Here is a 21,630-nt window from a genome sequence, read left to right as displayed (position 1 = left end):
ATACCTTTGATAATGGTTTAAGGAAAAGCCGCATAGATTATATTTTGCTAAAGTTGGAACTCTGGCATTATATGATCGACATGGAAGTGGTATCCCGCCCAGAAAGCGACCACAACCCCCTGTCGCTTAGTTTAAGGTTTCTGGGCTCTGATAGATTGAAGAACCCAGATACTCTTAGGACAGGAGATCTCACCTTGACCAATGACAGAAGAAGGCTGAAATGGTCTAGGTTAGTGGGTGATGCCACCCTCCTTGAAAGTATTACAAAATTGGTTACCTACACGGTGAACGATCTCATGCCCACTGTGCCCGAGGGGGTTGGCCTCGATCATGTTACCAAGACCCACGAAGGTTGTTTTGAACAGCTTAAAATTCTCTTATCCAGTCCATACTTGGCAGGCCCGCCAAAAAAACTTGGTTCCCGTCAGAAATGGTACAACGGGAAATGTAGGGAGGCCTATAGCCAATTAGTTAAGGCGGTCAAGTCACGGGTTATGAGAGATGTCAAGTTAGCTAGGGTCCAGTATAAAAAAAAACCAGTGGGATGCTAAAAGAGAGTGGGAAGATAGGCATTGGTCCGATCTTCTGGATGCATCGACATCCAATAACCAAACGAAATTCTGGGAACTGGTAAAGTGGGGCAGGGACCCAGATTCGCAAATGCCTACAAATCATGTCCCCCCCGGAACTTGGGTGGACTTCTATGCTGCCCAATTTAGGTCTGAGATCTCGGTATCCTCCACTATGCTAAGTTATGAGTATACACTGTTGGATCACGGTGGGGTCCTGTTCTTCACAGAACAAGAAACAGAATTAGCACTGGGTTTGACTGAGCGGGGGAAGGCTCCAGGGATGGACCTAATCCCCGCTGATTTGTTTAAATCCAACCAAGAACTTTGGATACCATATATCACTAGGTTAGCTAATGCAATTGCCCAAGGAGCCAGAATCCCAAAGAGCTGGAAGGGGGCTGAGATCCTCCCAATCCACAAAAAAGGGGATCGGTCCAACCCGGGCAATTATCGCCCGATCAGCCTTATTGACTCTCTCCAAAAGGTCATTGCACGAATGATCTTAGGTAGAGTTCAGGGATGGATGGTCTCGGAGTGCATTTTGTCTCCCATGCAAGCAGGCTTTAGAACTGGTATCAGCACCATCGACCAGGTGTTTAGATTTTGTCTGATATACTGGAAGGTGGTGCTGCTAGGCGGGGGGAAAATTTTCGCCGCTTTCATTGATCTAAAGGCTGCTTTTGACATGGTCCCGAGGGCTAAACTGTGGTGCGTCTTGAGAGACCTAGGTTTACCTTTGGAACTTCTGGATTTAATTGTTAAATTGCATGAGGACAATTTTGCTAGGGTTCGGTGGGGCGGTTAAGGACAAGTGACGAACAGTTTCCCAGTAACACGCGGGGTTCGTCAGGGTTGTGTCCTGGCGCCCACTCTCTTCCTGCTATTTATTGACCAGGTAGTAAACTTTTTCAATACCTTCCCAACTGATGCTCCCTCCCTGGCTGGGAAGAAGTTCCCCATGCTTATCTTCGCTGATGACACTCTGCTCCTCTCTAAGACCAGAAGCGGTTTACAGCGGGCACTGAACCGCTTTGAGGAGTTTTGTGTCATCAATGATTTGAAGGTAAACGTGGGCAAAACTAAGTTCATGGTTTTTACAAGGAACATTTCGGTTCGGAGCTCGGTAAGGATGGGTGGTGCTAACTTGGAACAAGTAGATTACATGTCCTACCTAGGGGTTACACTAGACTTTCGCCTGTGATGGAAGGAGCAGGTAGTCGAACAGCAGCTTAAACTGGCCCGCTTAACTGGCTGTCTCCTTAGGGAACAAAAGAGATCCATTACTAAACGTGTGCACCCTGCGCTAAAAATCTACGACGCAAAGATTAACGCTGCTATCTTATATGGAGCGGATCTTTGGGCGTACATGGATCTTTCTAGTCTGTTTAAAGTACAGTGTAAGTTCTTGCGGAATCTAGTGGGGCTTCCGCAATCAACCCCTTCTATACCCCTTTGCTTGGACTTAGATTGTAATCCAATTAACGAGATGGCGAGGTTCAGACTGGTCGCCTTTTGGAGACGGATTTGGTCTTCCCCTGACCTTGCCTTATTTGCTAATGAGCTTGTCGAAGTAAGGTCCATGGAGGGATCCGGGAGAATTCCATGGCTACGCACGGTTAGAACCATTTTGGTTGAAATGGGTCTGGAACAGCTGTGGTTGTCTCCTGGAACCAATGTGTTTCCCTCCAAACAAGAATTTAAAGCATTGTACTGGGCCTCGGTTCGACAAACCTTAGTGTCTGCTTCCAGTTCCACAAGTCTAACGGGCAGGTTCCTGGCTAACAAGCTGGATCCTTCCCGTGAGATCTACTGGGATATCATTACCAGGCCGCTAGATAAGAAACTCTACCATCAGTTTCGGGTGGGTTCTTTGCCCTTGAATACATTCACTAAAAATTGGGGCACTGGAGTAACTGAATTTTGTAAATGGTGTCCTGGTCATAAGGAGTCAGAGGGCCACCTCTTATTTGCCTGCCCCATGTACAATGACCCTCGTAGAAAATGGTTAAAACCTCTGTTTCAACGCCTTACTTGTAGTAGGTCCGCGGAGGCGATTCGGGCATTAAAGACCAATACCTCAGAGTTGTTTGCGGTGAGCACAGCGAAATTCCTGGGCTGGGTTTGGATCATTAGAGCCCATAAATAGTTAGAAATGTTTGATTATATGATTCGTACTTAAAACATCCTATTTAAAGATGGATATTGTATAGAATTTTAAGATGGTTTTATTTATTGATTTTATGTTTTTAAAAAAAATGGGATGTTTAACAAGGATTATTTTTAATGTATAGCTTTTATTGTGTGTATAATTATTTGTAAACTGGTCAGTATATGGCGTTTGTAAAGTATGGCCTAAACTGTTTGTGTAAATTCTGCTGTCTTTTATGATTTTATTATCGAAATAAAGACATTAAAATCTGAATCTGATTTAGGTCTATGATATCTTGTTATATCTGGCAGACCCCATACATTTGATAATCAGATGCTTAACATTAATCAGTCGCTTTGGTGAATGTTTAGGGTTGCGCAGAAACTGGTCCAAAATCAGTTCTACTCCCTCTCATGGATTAGGAATATATGTGGGAATCCAGACTGGGTGAGATCTCTGAACTTCTGAGAGCTTCATAGAAAGAGACTTAACTGGGAATCTTCAAGATTGGAGAGATATGGAACTCAACAAGTATTAAGACCTTTGAGGAGCTCCAGAAGGAGTTCGAACAACGCACAGTACTGTCAATGCTTACAAGTTATACACTAGTTTATAAGATGCACAAATGTGGAAGAAGAATCACCTCTAGAATATAAAGTCTTTTCAAGCCATATCACAGTTTCACAGGACATTGATTAATAGCTGTCAGGAAACAACCAGACCCCCCTCAAAGTTAATTGGTAAAGTGGATAATGGAAGACGGGAGAGCAATTTGTATGACACCTGCAGATATCTAAAGGAATTAGCAGTTGGGACAGAATCTAGATTGAGGCAAATGAAAATATTGCACCAAGTCTAATATACTAGATTATCTGATAGATACATCAAACTGCAGAATATCCCAGGCGTCAGGCTGGATCTGGAAACTTTTGCTCGAGCAATACCCTTGCGCATTGGTAGGTGCCATCGGTCGGTAACATGAGATGTCGTCCTCCCCAAAATTGACGTCCCCGTCACCTATATAAGCGCTGCCTGGGCGTGCCGATGTCAGTTCTTTTCTTTCTGCGCCAAATAGTGCAGATCCGTGAAGAGAGCTGCCCTCCGTCACTTTTTGACAGGCTTTTTTCGTCGTTATGTCAACAATTTTTGGTGTGTAGGGTTTTCCCTCAATGTTGAATAAAAGTTCTGTATTCAAACCATACTGCGCATGCCACCGCACCATATTGGTGACTTAACTTTTTTCTGGTGCCTGGAGCACGATCATAACTCGAAGTCGTGCTCCGGCTACCAGGCCATGGCTCCGAAGGCTTTGAAGAAGCGGTCCCTAAAGCTACTTGCAGCCCTGCTATCGGCTCCACGTTGCTGTGAGAAAGTGCCATCTTTCTTGCATGGTATGCCCCCACTTTTTGCTGAATTGCTGATGTACTTTGACTAAGTGTGCCCTGGGCTCCTGCCAATCAGGTGCCCAGGCCCTGTGTTCCTTCCCTAAAACTGTATTGAAGCCTAAACCCAATTGGCATCTCTGGCCACATGTCAGCCCCTGGTAAATGGTACCTTAGGTACCCAGGGCACTGTGGCCAGAGCAGGCCCCTAAGGGCTGCAGCCCTTAGAGGCCCTGTACCCTGACACACACACACTGCCTCTGCAGGCTGAGTGTCCGAGTGCAGAACAAAACACCAAGACGACATGGCACACATCCCTGTGTGCCATGCCCACAAACCACTGCCCTGGCATACATCAGTCACCCCTCTAGCTGGGTACCCTATGCCAGTGTTGAGGGTACAGGTGCATGAGCCCTGTACCCCTACAGTGCCCAGGTCCATTCCTGGGCCCTGTAAGTGCAGTGTTGCCAATAAGAGTATATGGTGCTGGGAGGTCGACATTACGAGCTCCCCAGCACCATGATGACTGCACTGAAGACTGAGAAGTTTGGTATCAAACTTCTCAGCACATTAAACCCACACTGATGCCAGTGTGGGATTTAATGTAAAATGCACGACAGAGGGCATCTTAGAGATGCCCCCTGAAACTAACCAACGACCAGCATCCTGACTGAGAGGCTGCCTAGGCTGCCACCCAGCAGACATGTTGCTGGACCCCTGGGTAGAGAGCCATCCGCTCTTGTGGGTCTGCAACAATGCACATCATGGGCGAGGTGCTAAGTCTCCTCCCCCAGGACGGGCAAGGGAAGTTTCAAAGGCATGCCACCTTTGTGAGCTTCCCCAGGCCACTTGCTGTACTCAGCAACTGGCCCCCACCGATTCTGACCCCCACTCTGGCGGGAAGATCGGCGGGAAAACCAAAGTGAGGAAAGGGGGTGTGCCAGCCTCTGCCAACCCCACCCCTCCCCTCAGGTGGGGGAGGCGAGGTGAAGCACAACTCCGGGCTCTCGCCATCTTGAGGATGGGGAGCCCTACCCAATCAGAACTAGGCTCCTGCCCCCCTCCCACTGGAGAGTGGCAGGATAGGGGGTGTACCCACCCCAGGGAAGGGACCCATTGGCCCCTGACCTTTACCTACCTGTAACGCCCCTAAATTCAGTATTTAGGGGCACCCGGAACCTTCCTTCCTCAGATCCCGAATCCAAAACAAAAAGAATAACATGAAGAACGAAGACCTGCCGTGCAGCTGCTAACAAGAGGATGACACCAACTGACTTGACCCTAGCCCTACAGGCCTGTCGACCTTCGAACCTGCTCCTGCTAAACCCCGGCGTCTCCAGTGGTCAGCAACCTCGAAAACCCCGGAGGACCTGACTGCCTTGCTCATCTAAAAGACTGGCTTCCACGAGCAGTGGTTCTGCTCAAAACACGCAACAACCCCTGGTGCCCGCCAGGAACCGCGAATCCAGCACTCTTTGCAACCGCCGAACCCGGCCTGTGCCTGAGTGAACAAAGACCACGAGGACGTCCCCCTGGTTACTGTGACCAAGAATCCAGCACCCAAGGACCCTCCTCGACGCTCCTGACGACGTCTGCAGCCTCAGAACCAGGGACCCCTCCAACCGCTACCAGCAGAGGGTAAGATTTCCCGATGCGCAAAGACACCCCTGCACCTGGTGCCCTGCGGCCCCCTGTGCCCAACTCCTGGGTGTCTACCTAACCTACAGCTTCCCAACTTGCCTCTCGAAGTAGTGGTCGCACCTGAAAAAACTCCATCCCCGAGCTTGCAGCCTTTGTTCATCTTGCAGCATCTCCATTGAAATACAATGTACCCAGCTGCCCGAGTGCCCCTGGAAGTGCAGCATCTATCCTAGCTTACTTCCCCATTTGCCCTGTGTGAGTGACCAGGAGCCCAGCTCCCACAGCCGCGTGGCATGCCTGCTATAGGCTAACATTGGGCCTAACTCTCTCTGCACTAGGCTGCCCCTGTGCCGCTGAGGGTGTAACAACTGTACCTACCTGACCCTGGGAGACCAGTGAGTCTATGCCCAGAACCTTAACTCTGCCAGTTGAGTACTTACCTGTAAACCGATAACCTGCATTTTCTCCATAGGGTAACATTTACTGGTTTCACTTGGAAATTCTTTTAAGTGTCGAGTTTTGAAACTTTAAAATATTCACTAAAAATCACCCGATCAACGAAAACGAAATTACTCACCTGTTATCAGGAGAGATCCCCCCAGTGCTGGATCTTTGTGCCCAGCACTGACCCTACAAAGTAATTACAACTGTGATTTTCCGATAACCAAACTTTCCTCCATTGGATAACATTGCCTGGTTTTTACCAGAAATTCTTCTAAGTGTCGATTTTTCAAACATACAAATATTCCTTAAAAATCGCCTGTGTAACAAAAACGATTTCTTTCAACTGTTTACAGGATATGCACCAGGGCTGAATCCAGGATCCAGCCCTGAGTAAGAAACCTTTGCACACTGAACCTTACTTTGGTGCAGTATATACAGAGCCACTTTCTTACAGTTGCTCACCCTGGAGGTCTCATTCCTGGTCGAGAGGAAGGTCTGGGCACCACTCGGGGAGTCTTAAGTCGTCAAGTCGATCAGGTACGAGGCAAAAGAAACACAAGAAGTCGAAGCGTGCTTCCTCTTCTCCCCGTCCGTCGGCCGATGTGACAGAAGAGTCTCGGTGTTCTAGGCCTCATTCTGCGGAACCTGCGCCTGGGTCGGCTCTGCGCTTCCCTGCATTTCCAGTAGCTGGAGCGACCCCCACCCAGGTTAAAGATTTCTATGACGCCATGTGCCTCATGTTTGGGCGACCTGACCCTTCCGGCGCACCTTCGGGCCCCTGGAGGCTTAGGAAGGGCTCCATCGGGTTTCGCACCAGTGGCTCCAGCCCCTGCGCTGATGGCCCCCAATGGATTTGGTGGTGGATCCGGACCGGTGCCGTACAAACCCCTGCGTCTTTCCCTGGCTCCGGCCCATGCGCCATGACTCTTGCCGGCACCAGTCCCATCATTATTCCCGATCACCCAGAGCCAAGGCAACGCCTTTTGATACAGATTGGTGCTCTAAGCCTCTACCCCACAAGTTGCGTTCCCTTCTGCACACCTGGGAATCCCAGAGGCTCTATAGTTGGGGCAAAAAGATTTTTTCTTCCACCAGCCTTGCATTGCTGTCAGTGAACACTGCATCCCTATTAGGCAGCTACACCTACTGTCGGTGGGAAACTGTTGAGCAGGTGCTGCCCCAGGTACAGGAGGAGACCCAGGCCTTTCTCTTCCAAGTGGTATCAGACGGGTGAGATGCGGCCAAGTTCCTCATTCGTTGTGGGCTTAACACCACTGACTCGCTGGGCAGAGCAATGTCGTCAACGGTGGCTATTCAACACCTCACCTGGCTGAAGACTTCTGGCTTTTCTGGGGATGTACAGGCTTCCCTTATTGACATGCCCTTTGATGGCACCTGTCTCTTCGGAGACCAGGCAGATATGCCCTGGATCGCTTTGAGGACTCGCGGGCTACAGCCAAGTCCTTGGGCCTTTCAGTGACCACCCATGCCCAGTCTGCTCTTTGTCCGTTTCGTGGCCACGGAAGCCATTGTGCCGCGCCAGCCATACTCCAGCCACAAGACCATGCAGGTTCTGTATCCTCCATGCAGTTGCAGCTCCTTTCGGCCCCATGGATCAGGCAGCCACAGGTCCAGTCAGTCCACTCCCCCCCTGCAGCCTCTAAACGTTCATAGTCTCCACAACTGGCATAACATCACATCAGACAAGTGGGTTCTTCAGATAGTCCAAAAGGGCTACTCCCTACCTTTTGAGACTACACCTCCTTCCATGCTGCCTACTTAAGGCAGGTTGACGGAGAACCACCTGAACTTGCTTCAGGAGGAAGTCAGGGCTCCCTTGGCCAAGGGAGCCGTAGAGAGGGGTTCGGTGTCCAGAAGTAGGCTGTAGTTGCTATTTCCGCTACTTTCTGGTACCTAAAAAGAACAAGCGTCTTCACCCTATTCCTGATCTGCGAGTCCCAGCTCAGTTCAAGATGCTCACTTTGGGTCAGGTCTTATGTGCCTTAGACCCTGGAGACTGGATGGTGGTGTTGGACTTGCAGGATGCCTAATTTCATATTCCCTTCCTGCGTGCTCATCGGTGTTACCTGCGATTCACATGAGCCACGAGCAATTTCAGTTCACGGTGCTCCCCTTTGGCCTTACCAGGCCCCTGGGGTGTTCACCAAGGTGAGGGTGATTGCAGATCAGGGGTGCTAGTCTTCTCCTATCTCGATGATTGACTGTTGAAGGCGAGCTCCCCCGGGCTGTCATCTTCCAACTCCAGACTACGGAGAGCCTCCTGCTTTCTCTGCGGTTCACTATCAATGTTCTGAAGTCACACCTGTCTCCCTCTCAGATGCTCCCTTTAATCTGAGCTGTTCTAGACACTGTGCAGTTTCGGGCCTTTCTTCTCGAGCGGCGAGTCCAGCATATTTGGGCTATGATATTGATGTTTCAGCCTCTATCCTGGATTTCGGTGAAAATAACTCTGAGGCAGCTGGGCCTCATAGCCCCCTGCATCCTGCTTGTAACTAATGCCAGATGGCATATACCGGCTCTACAGGGGGATCTGAAGTTCCAGTGGGTGCAGCATCAGGGGAATCTCTCTGACATGGTCAAAATCTCAGAGGAAACTGCTCAGGACCTTCAGTGACGGATGACCAACCGCGATTGGGTCAGAGGCATACCCTTGTCCCTTCCCCAACGAGATGACACAGTAGGGATAGATGCGCTCCTCCTGGGATGGGATGGCCATCTGGGAGAGGTGGAGATCAAAGGGCTCTGGTCTCCGGCGGAATCCGGACTCCACATCAACTTGCTGGAACTCTGAGCACTTCTCTTGGCGTTAAAGGCTTTTCTCCCTTCCATCAAGGTGAAGCTGGTTTAGGTGTTCAGACAACACCACTGCCATGTGGTACTGCAACAAACAGGGTGGGGTGGGTTCGTGGATCCTTTGTCAGGAGGCCCTGCGTCTCTGGACATGGCTGGAACAGCAGCAGTGCGTATCCCTGGGGGTTCAACACCTGGCAGGTTCCCGGAATGCCAGGGCGTATGAACTCAGCTGTCGATGCCGGGGTGGCTCAAGGTCTTTCAGCAGTGGGGAGAGCCTTGATTAGATCTTTTTGCCTCCGCCGAGAATGCTCAATTGTGAGAAAGTGCCATCTTTCTTGCATGGTATGCCCCCACTTTTTGCTGAATTGCTGAATGTACTTTGACTGAGTGTGCCTTGGACTCCTGCCAATCAGGTGCCCAGTGCCTATGCTCCTTCCCTAAACACACAAAACCCAAATTGGCAAACCCTGGCCACATGTCAGCCCCTGGTAAATGGTACCCTAGGTACTGAGGGCCTTGTGACCAGGGAAGGCCTCTAAGGGCTGCAGCACTCATTGTGCCACCCTTAGAGGCCCTGTACCCTTACACACACACACTGCCCTTGCAGGCTGGGTGTCTGGGTGCAAGACTAAACAAAGAGTCGACATGGCACATGTGTGCCATGCCCATCACCTATACTGCCATGGCATATATCAGCCACCCCTCTAGCTGGGTGCCCTATGCCAATGGTGTGGGCACAGGAGCAGGAGCCTTGTGCCCCTACAGTAACCAGGTCCATTCCTGGACACTGTAAGTGCAGTGCTGCCATTTAAGAGTACGTGGTGCTGAGAGCTCGTCAAACACGAACTCCACAGCACCATAATGGCAACACTGAAGACTGAGAAGTTTGGTATCAAACTTCTCAGCACATTAAACCCACACTGATGCCAGTGTGGGATTTAATGTACCAAGCACCCCAGAGGGCATCTTAGAGATGCCCCCTAAAGCCTAACCTACAATCCACGTCTGTTCTGAGGCTGCCTAGGCTGCCACACAGCAGACATGTTGCTGGACCCCTGGGTAGGAGAGCCCCTGCTCTCCTGGGCTTGCAACAATGTGCATCCTGGGCGAGGTGCTAAATCTCCTCCCCCAGGATGGGCAGGGGGAAGCTTCAAAGGCATGCCGCCTCTGTGAGCTTCCCCAGGCCACTGCAAACCCCCACTCTGGCGGGAAGCTTGGCCGGAAACCCCAAATAAGGACAGAGGATGTGCCAGCCTGCCACCCCCACCCCTCAGGTGGAGGAGGCGAGGTGAAGCACATCTCCGGGCTCTCGCCATCTTGAAGATGGGAAGCCCTACCCTATCAGGACTAGGCTACTGCCCCCCTCCCACAGGAGAGTGGCAGGATAGGGGTGTACCCACCCCAGGACAGGGACCCATTGGTCCCTGCCCTTCACCTACCTGTAACACCCCTAAATCTAGTATTTAGGGGCAACCTGAACCTTCCTTCCCCAGATTCCAGATTCCAAAATCCGAAGAAGAGCTAGAAGAAAGAAGACCTGCCCTGCAGCTGCTAAGAAGAGGAAGACACCAACTGCTTTGGCCCCAGCCCTACCGGCCTGTCGACCCTCGAACCTGCTTCTGCTCCAACCCAGCATCTCTTGTAGCCAGCAACCACACAAACCCCGGAGGACCTGGCTACCTTTTGACTCTAAGTCCCTGGGACTCCCATGAGTAGAGGCTCTACTCAAAATCTACTTCCAATCCCTGGCAGCAGCCTGGAACCGCGAACCCAGCACACTCTGCACCAGCCAAGCTTGGCCTGTGCCGGAGTGAACAAAGACCACGAGGACGACCCCACGGCGACTGTGACCCCGAGTCCGGCACCCAAGGGCCTCCCTCGACACTCCTGAAGAAGCCTGCAGCCTCAGAACAAGGTGCCCCCCCAACCGCGATCAACAGAGGGTAAGATTTCCCGACACCAAAAGGCACCCCGGCGCCCTGCGGCCCCCTGTGCCCAATCCCGGGGTACCTACCTATCCCCTAAATACCCAACTTACCTCTCGAAGTGGTGGTGGCACCTGAAGAATCCTCGTCCCCGAGCTTGCAGTCTTTTTCTAAACCGGAGATTTTCCATTGAAATCAATTGAGCACCCGAAGGCTCAAAAGCACGCTGCACCCAGCCGCCCGAGTGGCCCCAGCAGTGCAACCTCTACACCTATCTACTTCCCCACTTGCCCTGAGTAAGTGACCAGGAGCCCAGCACCTACAGCCGCGTGGCCTGCTAGTCAGCAGCCACCAACCAAGGCCCCCCTATCCCTCATAGGATAACATTGGGCCTAACTCTCTCTGCACCCGGCCGCCCTAGTGCCACTGGGAGTGAACCAACTGTACCTACCTGACCCTGGGGTACCCCTGAGTCTATGCCCAGAACCTCAACTCTGCCAGTCGAGTACTTACCTTTAAACCGATAACTACATTTTCTTCATAGGGTAACATTGACTGGCTTTTTCCTGAAATTTCTTCTAAGTGTGGACTTTTCAAAACTAAAAATATTCACCAAAAATCAGCCGAGTAACGAAAACGAAAATACTCACCTGCTCTTAGGTGAGCTCCCAGTGCTGGATCTTGGTGCCCAGCACTGACTCTGAAAACTACTTACAACTGTACTTACCAGTAACCCAGATTTTTTCCATAGGAAATCATTGACTGTTTTTCTGTGAAATTTCTTCCAAGTGTCAATTTCTGCAATCTTTAAATATTCTTTAAAAATCGTATAATATCTGAAAACGTAATTACTTACCTGTTTTGGATAAAGGTCCCAGTACTGAGTCTGGGCACCCGGTACTGGATTACAAAAGTAACGAGAACATACTATACCTGTAACTTTAATTTTCTGCCATAGGGAATCATTGACTGTTTTCTATGAAATATTTTCCAAGTGTCAACTTTTAAAATAGCAAAATATTGTCTAAAAATCATCACAGTAATTGAGTCGACTTTTATCACTTGATTCCAAGTACTGACCCAGGACTGAATCTAGGATCCAGCCCTGGAATTCCAAAAGTAATCCTAAAAGTAATCTGTGGCAAATAACATGAAACTTCCATTGAACTCAATGCACTATTGTGTTTAAAATACTGTTGCCTATTGCAACCACTTGTAACTGTTTACAAAAGTCAATTGCATATTGCAAAAGTATTTATATAAAGCATCTCATTCTGAGAAAGTATATTTTAAATCCAATTGTTGGTTCTAAAATAAAAGAAGCATATATTTTTTTATATATAAACCATTGGCCTAGAGTTCAGTTATTGGGTGTGTGAGACCATTTGCTGACTGAGTGTGTACAACAAATGCTTTACACTGTCCTCTGACACTGCCTTACTGCTCGACCAAGCTACCACTTTAGAGAGTAAGGTTATATCTAACTTTAGGCTCTGCCAAGCCTCTGGGGACTGTGGACTCTGTACACCCTGTACCTATTTGGGAACAGTATATACAGAGCCACTTTCTCACATCAGGGTCAGCAGTTTTGCAGATAGGAGTTACCAAAGCGGCAATCGCTAGGTGACGCTTTTCATCTCGAGTGGAGCTCAGACCTGCTTTACGCCTTTCCGCCCATATAACTCCTGCCCAGAGTGCTCAAGAAGATCCGGAGTGACCGGGCCCAAGTCATTCTTATGGCCCCAGATTCGGCACTGAGAGTTTGGTATTCCGAGCTTCAGCAGATGAGCATTGCTCCTCTGATCAGGCTGCCCCTTCGGGTGGATCTTCTGTTGCAGCAGCAGGGGAGGGTCCTCCACTCGCACCTGTTCACTCTACACCTTCTTGTATGGAGATTGAGTCAAACAGCAGTTGATAGCATTCAATCTTCCTCCTGAAGTCTGTGATGTGATTTTAGCAGACATGCATCCCTCTACCAAGACTGTGTACGCCTGCCGGTGGCAGAAACGTGTGAAATATTGTACGGAATGTTATTTGATTCTCTTTCTGCTTCCCTATCTCAGGTCCTTCTGTTTATTCTGACACTTGCCCAGCAGGGGTCTGGTCTGGGCACTCTTAAGGGGCACCTTTCTGCCTTCTTGAGGCTGCAAGACCAAATCTCTTCATGTTTCCTATTGTAAACAGGTTTCTCAACTTGCTTGTGTATAGATGTTCCCACCTGCCCCATTCATCATGCCTCAGTGAGACCTTAATTTGGTTCTCAACTTCCTGATATGTGCGCTGTTCGATCTTTTGAGGACTGCCACCTCTAGCTGCTTGTTATCAAAACACCCTTTTTGGTGGCAATCGCTTCTGACAGGAGGGTGAGTAAATTGCAAGCACTGTCATCCAAGCCTCCTTACCTGACCATCTTTCCTGATAAGTTAGTACTTCGCTCTAGGGCCTCTTTCTTACCAAATGTGGTAACACTATTCCACATGGGACAATCTGTCACCTTGCCCACTTTCTATGCTCCTCTGCACCCCTCTAAAGAGGAGCGCTTCCACCGTCTGGACCCAAAAAGAGCATTGTGGTTCTACCATGACCACACTAAAGAGTTCTGGGTGGGTGACCATCTCTTCATGGGGTATGTTTTATCGAAGAAAGATTGTGCGGTGCGAAAGAGTACTATCTCACTTTGTGCCGTCCTCTACATCAAAATTTGCTACGCTCTGGCCAAGAAACATCCCCCAGAGCTAAGGCTGCGACCACGGCGGTGCAACATGGTGTTCCAATCCTTGACATTTGTCAGGATAGCAACATGGGCATCACTGCACACGTTCACTAAGAACTACTGCCTGGACAGTCAAGTCCGCAGTCCCTCCCCCGGGGATGGTATTGCTAGGGTATCGATTCTAAGGTAAGTAATCTGCGGCTTGATGTCTCGATCAGATGGACAAGTTACTTACCTTCAGTAACGCCTTATCTGGTACAGACATAATCTAACTGCAGATTCCTTACCGACCCATCCATCCTCCCTGCACTGTGGACAGGTTTTTTGGGTTAGGGTGGATCCTTTTCAGGGCCCTAGCTGTTCTATACACAACACTGTCAGTGCACTTCATGGCTCCCCGCACCTGGCATGGAAAGTCGTGAAAGGTAACGGACGTGCTGAGGTGGCGTCTGTATAGGAGACTCGGGCATCGCCTCTGGTGCAGACAATGCTGTCGCCGTCAAACGGAGTGGACTGATGCCACCTACCGGCACGCTAGGGTATTGCTGTAGCACAAGTTTTATGATCTAGCCTGACACCTGGAATATTCTAAGGTAAGGAATCTGGGGCTAGATTTTGTCTCTACCAGATAAGACATTACTGATGGTAAGTAACTTGTTTGTTAGTGATTGACAAGGGTTGGAAATACCGCAGATGATAGTTGTCATAGGGGTTGTAGGACAAATGGAATCTACATGGTAATATCCCAGGCTGCAGCTTTCCAGGAAGTAGTAAGCCAGCAACTAGCCTACGTGGTTAGAGAAGTGCTGGATCTGAAACCACAGTTGATGATGCTGGGTATCTGGAGTGAGTTTACAGTGCCCAGGTATATGCATGTGCTATGTAATATGTTTGTGTTCACACAAAGGAGTAGTGTCAGTCTATGGTGTAACAAAAGTAATTCCACAGTTGGCAAATAACCTGGATTGGTTTATGCAGGCAGAAGTGATATACCAAAGAAGAGGATAAAAGGGTGTCCACAGAAATACAATAAAATCTGGGGTTCAAGGAAAGGAATTTGGTGTTGATTAGGGTGGAGAAGGAACAGAGGATGAAATGATAAGGATGCCTAAAAAGATTTCTCAAAAGAACTTTGTGACCTAAGGCTGAACCCACGACTTAATCCTTTCTCAATAGAACACAGGTAAAAGTTGATAATGTGAACACTTTGAATTAAGCATTAATACTAAAACCTGTATTTGTATAATCTCCGATGTGATGAAGCCTGTAGGTTTTACTTTGTGTATGTTTTGAAAATAATAACTGTTTAAAAAAACAAATTACTGGTAACCTGCTTTTTGGGACCCTTTTACTTTTCTTTGTGTAAGTATAGACCTATAAGATAAATTGACAGGGCCTCTTCAAAGCTTCTTGACAAATCCAAATGTTCTCGAAGTAGAATTCTCAGATATATGTTTATATAGCATGATCATGTTTTTTGAATCATGTTCAACTTAAGGGAGATCCAGGGAAGTACTGTATAAACATCGAGGAGCATAATGCAAGAATTTGGATTATTTGGGGATAGGCTTTGCCCCCCTCAAAGAATAATGACACTAACATCTCGGGGTAAATACAAAAGTCACTAAATTAACGTGAGCTATACTCCTAGGTAGCTTCGACACAGAGCACACAGGCTTAACATGGAGCACACAGGCTTAACGTGTAAAGTATATATACAGTACCAAAGCAGCAATAAAGCTAGAATAATAAACCATAAAAATCCCAAACTAAATTTGAAAAATAGAGTAAATATATAATAAACAAAATTACAAAGTTTTGAGATAAAATAGTGTCAAAAAGTAGTAACAGCCAATGCTAGTCTCTGGAAGCGGTAGACTGGGTTTAGTGAGTGATTTCAAATTGGCCATGGTAGAGCCAGGTGCAGGATACACCAAGGGGTTTTTTCCCCGGCAAAGATTTTACCTTCTGACTTAATCCTTTTTATGGAGTTCAAAACCCTCCAGTGTGTCGAGCCTGAAGCTCTAGCCGAGGAAGTTATATCGAAATTGGAGACTTTTACCACAAGGTCCCCCAGACTTCTCCAGAGGTCTTGAAAGGCCAAAGCATTCCTAAGTCCCAGTTACTCAGGGTTTCTGGAGCAAATCTTCTGAATCACTTCTAAGGCTCTTAGGACCTCATGCAAAGCACTTGGGGGTCAGAGCACTCTCCAGCAGAGGCTACCAGGAAATTTCAGTTTAGGTCTATTTTTAACTGGTCACTTTGTGAAAAGGCTTGTTGTAGCCCTATAGCCATACAGGCAGACAGCCAGCTGACCACTGGAATCCCTCTTTGTCCTGGGTACAAGAGGGAGCAGGCCAGTCCTTCTGGGCTCCTCTGAGGTTACAGCAAGCAGGGTTCAGTCCTCTTCTGATTCTCTGAAGGTCCAGGAAGTATTTGAGGACAGTTCTAAGGGGTATCACATTTATTGTTGGCACTGGCTGGTGGTTGGGGTTGATGCCTAGAAACTCCATAATCAGTGGGGAAAAAGTTCCTGTTGGCAACCCTATCTACTTTTGCAATATTTGCTGTTTGCCCTACTGCCAACAATCCCAAACTGGCCCTCACTCCTAAAATCCAAGATGGGGAAACAGTTTCTCCTTTGTGCAGAGCTCTTGTGTCCATCCAGAGGTATAGCCAAAGAATTGAGCGGTCCCCTTCACTGTATCTACTCCACACCAGTTTTGGGGGTAGCTTCCCTCCCACTGGGTTTGGTCCCAGCCCAGCATGTGTGTGCCTGGAGGACAAAAGGTTTTCCTTCTTCTTGTCTCCCCTTACACCAAACAATGAAGGAGCAGGCCTCACTTCTGTTCTTTTCAAGTTAATGAAGTTCCTGTTTGCATGCCTGCTATACTTAGCAGAGAAAGATCAAATGCCCCTCTCCCAGTCCATCCTGTCACCAGGCCTAAGCCACTTTTCCTGCTCTGGAAGCAGGTTTCACACCTCTTTAAGGTCAAGCACTTACTGGGTGAGGGGGTAGTAGACTAATACAAAGTAGCCTTCAGGAGTTCTGGCAGGGAAAAAGTAACTTTCAGAATTTTACTTTTTCTAAATATTTTATACAAATCCAATTTCACCTATGAAGTAACATGAAATAAATATGAAAAATAGTACTTGAATGACTAATTTAGCTGTTTCCTGTCACAGGCTGCAGATTAAAGTTTATAATATGTACTTTGTATTTTGTAGTATAATGCTACAGCTCAGTCTGTGAAAATGGCTTTTGGTGCCTAGTCGCTAGAGGAATATGCTAATTTTAATTTTGCAGATGTTCCATTATTACATTTTGGGCACTCTACCTTGTGGACAACAAGGTGTACGTAGGTGTGACCTATTAATATTTAAAAGCAGTGTTGCCCGCCTGTGAAAATTATTTTTACAGGTGTGGCTGCAGGTTGTGAGGCTGCTGCAGTCATCTTCACATGATAAGCCTGAAACCATGTTTTCCAGGCCCAGTATGTGGATGGCACAATAAATGATACAGTCGTCCGTCTGTGAGTGGCACAATAGGTGCTGCTACCCACAGGTGGTAGTTAAATTCCTGGCCCTAAATTCATTCCCTATACCCTATACTAGGGACTTATAGGCAAGTTAAATAAGTCCATTAGGGTATGTCAATTTTACCATGTTAAAGGGGAGTACAAGCATGTTACTCCTATTTAGCAGGGGTAACAGTACAGTGAGTTCTATGTTGAGCAGAAATAGGGTGCTGAAAAAGGAAGAATATCTGGTGTAGCGTGCATAAAAGGTGGTTTTCCTACTCATACCTTTAATGGCCGAGGGAGAAGGTTTTCTGAAGGAGTTATATTTCAGATTGCTATTTGAAATTCAGTTTTGAGGTGTACATTCATTAGTAAAAGTCCTTCAGTAAACATATGTTCTTTATTGTTCCAGGCATATGCGCTGTAGATCATATGCTGTTCATAGATCGCCATCTAGTGTTAGGTCTGGATGTTTGCACTTTGTTTTTGTTCGAAGAAGTCTTTCCAGTTAAGAGGTAGGTGACTCCTCCTTTCAATGATAGTGCGCATGGGCTTCGACTCCATCGTTAGATTGGTTTTTTTCCGCCATCGGGTTTGGATGTGTATTGCTGCGCTTAGGTTCGGTACCGTTTTCAGATCCCTTCGACGCTGAATCCACTACCCTCAACGGTATTATCATCGATTGCGGTTCCCTATTTGACGCGCATCGTCTCAGCTTGGAAAACCTTTGATCGGGAAATTTGTGGCCAACAAACAAAGTGCAAACAAGTGGACCCAACACTAGATGACGTCTATGCACAGCATATGTCTCTACAGCTCTATATGCCAAGAACAGATGCATACTGGGTAAGTAGCTTTTTCCTTCTGGTATGCTAGGTAGTTTTTTGTGTGCAGTTGTGTTTAGGCAGGAAGAGGAGGTTTTGGAGTTTTCTATTAAGTTTTATAAACTTTAAAACCTCTGCTTGCTGTCATCCATACATGTTACTGCTCTATTTATAATTTAGACAAACCAGAGATTAACTTTGTTGTGGCATTTGCTGGATCTTTCCAAATCTTCAGGTCTGTAAGTGAGAAAAACGTGTCAACTGTGTAACAGCATTTCCAACAACGTTTATCTGTTTCTCCATTTCCCCTCAACCTTTCTTGCTGCTAGGTCATCCGTCTTGCCTGCAGTTCACACCAGTGATGATGGCAGCAGTGAAGACGTATCGCTGGCAGTGCATCGAGTGCAAGTGCTGCAACATATGTGGAACATCCGAAAATGATGTACGTGCTATCCTAACTTTTGAAAGATCTTTCCACATGATGATTTCTTGAAAAAAAAAAAAAAAAAGGTGAAGGGCTCTAGAACCTTGGTATCTCACTGTGTAGCCAGTTTGATTTAATTAAGCTATATGTTTGGTATATGCATGCATTCCTTATCGATATATGTAAGGCTCTCAATCCCAGAGATACACAAAAAAGCAAACACTCAATTTCAAGGTAGGAACTTCTGCTTAATTAATATAACACAGACATACAGTAGTTAAATGACAGAAATGTCCATGATAATTTGTGAGATACTTTCTTTCGTTCTTTTTCGCATTATTCAGACTCAGAAGGTATGTTTCCCAGGTCATTCTCAGCAGTAAAAGGTATAACATTTTACTTCTGAGACCATATTAAGATACATACCCTAATTGTGCATAAAAACCATATATTTTAGTCTCACGCTCACCAAACACAATGTACATCTCCAGACTTCTTTAATGTCCTCTTACACACCGGTATACTGTAAACATTCCTTGTTGACTATAACTTGTCATCTCTGTTACCTTTGCCACTGTTCACATCATTTTTCTTCGCCTGCACTATACACTCAAACTATTTTAAGATGGCCCCATTTGAAGTAGTTGCCGGCATACTCGATCCTTCTTCGCATATATGCTGGTCTTTTAATGCCATACAAGTTATCTATCTTCTTTCAGCGACTGATTCTGACACTTTTCTGGCCTTAGTTCTTTTTCAGTGTGTCTTTTAAAACTTGATCCATCTCGCTACGTCGGGCCTTATGTAATAAGATACTTCTGCCCATTCACCTACATGTGCGATGTCTTTAATTTCCAGTGTTAGTTTGGACTGCACTTTCCACAGCCACAACGTTGTTTTAGCCTTCTATTCTAAAACACGGTGCTCCAGGTCATTACTGCCCACTTTTACATTAATGCACAGATTACCTTCTCCCTTGAATACAAACCTTTCTTCTTCAGAAATAACTACCACACAAGGTTGGGACCACCTTGCTCCTAATATAGGTTCTTGGCTCTGAAGTCAACCTGACTTTATGCTGCCCTCACCACTTTGAACCCCTACTTCGCAAGTACTTGTACTCACCAAAACCTTGACCTCGATGGACCTCTCTGACATAATTATCCCCATTAGTCCCAGTTTTGTAGTTTGAATATCCCTCTTTTTTGTTTTCTTTTTTCACTTGTTGACAATTTGGTGCTATGTCCCTCCATTGATGACTCCAAATTTACGCCATTGAACCCTATCTGCGTGCTCGCTATTGTTAGATTCTTTTTTTCCACTATTGGATTTGAAAGCATAGACCAGAGCTGTGGATCAGAGAGCGTAGAAAAGCAGTTTTAGAGGAAAAGCATGAAATTAATAAATGCTGGAATAATGTGAAGAACCTTCGACTACAGATGGATGTCAAGTGAAAATGCAACCTAGTGTGTTTGAAAAGCTGACGAAGACATCAACTGCTTGGATCAGAGAATGTAAAGAGGGTATGGAGCACACACCCTTTCTGATTCTGCCCCAACTGCTATCACACATTCTCCCAGAAAGGCAGCCATGAGGTTTGCTGAGAAACCATCAGCTGGGGGATTGCACAGCTTGTTTAGAATTTCCACTTAAAACACTGAAGTAAAGGGAAAACAAATGTGGGCTTGCCACACTATGACACAGATGCAGAAATATGTGCCCAGGAAAAGTTGGAACTCTCCAGCAAGAAAGAAAATCCTGAGGGAAACGAACTGGTGCAGGGGGACTATCTTTTGAGCTAGAAGAAAGAGAAGACGCCTAAAGAAATCAAACCATGGGGTTCATAAATGGCAGGTAACACCGTGCGGGCTCTGAGACAAAACTGAGTCAAAACAGCACTCCCAGACTTCCCTTTTGCAGAACGTTTCGCAGTCGAAGCAAAGCAAAAGCATATAGAGTCTCAAGGATCCAGACAAAGGATACCACTGATGGGAAACCCTCTAATCCCAGTATCAACGAGAGGTGTTGAGGGTGCAGGAGGGAGAAGAAAGCCTGTGGAACTGAATCTTCGAGGACGAGGCAGTCTATGATCGACATCGAACAGAAGACTCTCGAGGTAAAGAGAAAGAAATAGAGACTCGTAACAGAAATGAAAGCTTTGCTTTGGTGGAAGATGAACTTTGTTGACTACTTGAAAGGGTACAAAATTCCCAGCCTCCCTCCTTGAGCGAAAGATCCTCTTGAGAAAGAACCGTAGAACTAGAGACACCAGCCACCTGAGAACCAACAGGGGTTCTAGAAGAAAAGATCTATAAATATGAGGATTGGCCTAGTGGAGGTCAGTTTGGGCATGAATTCTTCAACAGCGAAGTCTTCATAGATGAAGGGGTGTTTTTTTTTTTTAAATAGATACTCCTGAAGAGGGAATAGATGCATACCTCCTGAGGCAATAACTAGCAGACACCATTGCCTCATACAATGCAGTCATAAAAGGGCGGGAGACAAGTATGGAGTAAAGTTAGAAGAGGATTAACTAGAATCCTGTTTTCTCTTGGAAACACTCATGCCGCCTGAAAGGAAGATTTGGTACCTCCTGACGCTATGTAGCATTCCATTTTTTAAAAATAAATTCTGTTTCTACATTTTTTTCAGTTAAAGTACACATATTCAAAATATAGCATTCAACATAGTTGTGAACACTCTGATACTTTGCCCACTCTCCCGTCTTGTGTCACCAACATTTGGTATCATCTATGAACCATACATTATGGACCTATGTTTGACACAGTGCAGGTAAACGCAAACAATTCCATTCACGTTGCATCCGAGTATACCTGGCACTTGGTTAATACCCCCTATATTGCTCCCATAGGCCCAATTCCTTTCCTTCTTTTTCCGACCAGCTCTGGTATACAATTTTCTTGGCTTGACTACACCAGTCCAAGTCCTTTTCCCTGTCAGACACTCTTGGCAGGTGATTCGCTCCCCTGGCCTTAGCTATGTTCCTTTTGGCTACCACTGCTGACACCATGAGCCAAATCCTGTGGTATTTGGGCCTGTCCTCCTCTCCAGTTACATAAAGGATGCCTCCATAGTATTCTAGATCAAGGGAGACCTTCAGGGAGCCAGCCATCGCTATGTTACTGACAACCAGGGTCAAAAGAAAGTACAAGCAATCCTCTCAATAGTCTGCCAACTTGAAAGAAAAGTGCAGTCCTCAT

The 21,630-nt window shown here is 46.9% G+C and overlaps 1 protein-coding gene across 5 annotated transcripts in view; it reads left to right on the top strand.

Annotated features, from left to right (window-relative positions):
• DPF2 (double PHD fingers 2) overlaps positions 1–21,630 on the top strand; it is a 434,995-nt gene that overhangs the window by 393,398 nt on the left and 19,967 nt on the right. For all 5 annotated transcript variants that reach the window (XM_085625747.1, XM_085625748.1, XM_085625746.1 and 2 more), the window contains one exon: positions 18,315–18,427. In XM_085625747.1, coding sequence (XP_085481873.1) covers positions 18,315–18,427 — 113 coding nt within the window. The remainder of the gene's footprint in view (positions 1–18,314; positions 18,428–21,630) is intronic.

This window comes from Triturus cristatus, chromosome 9, assembly GCF_964204655.1.
Source record: "Triturus cristatus chromosome 9, aTriCri1.1, whole genome shotgun sequence".
NCBI lineage: Eukaryota > Metazoa > Chordata > Amphibia > Caudata > Salamandridae > Triturus > Triturus cristatus.
This window is presented reverse-complemented; position numbering and strand designations above follow the sequence as displayed.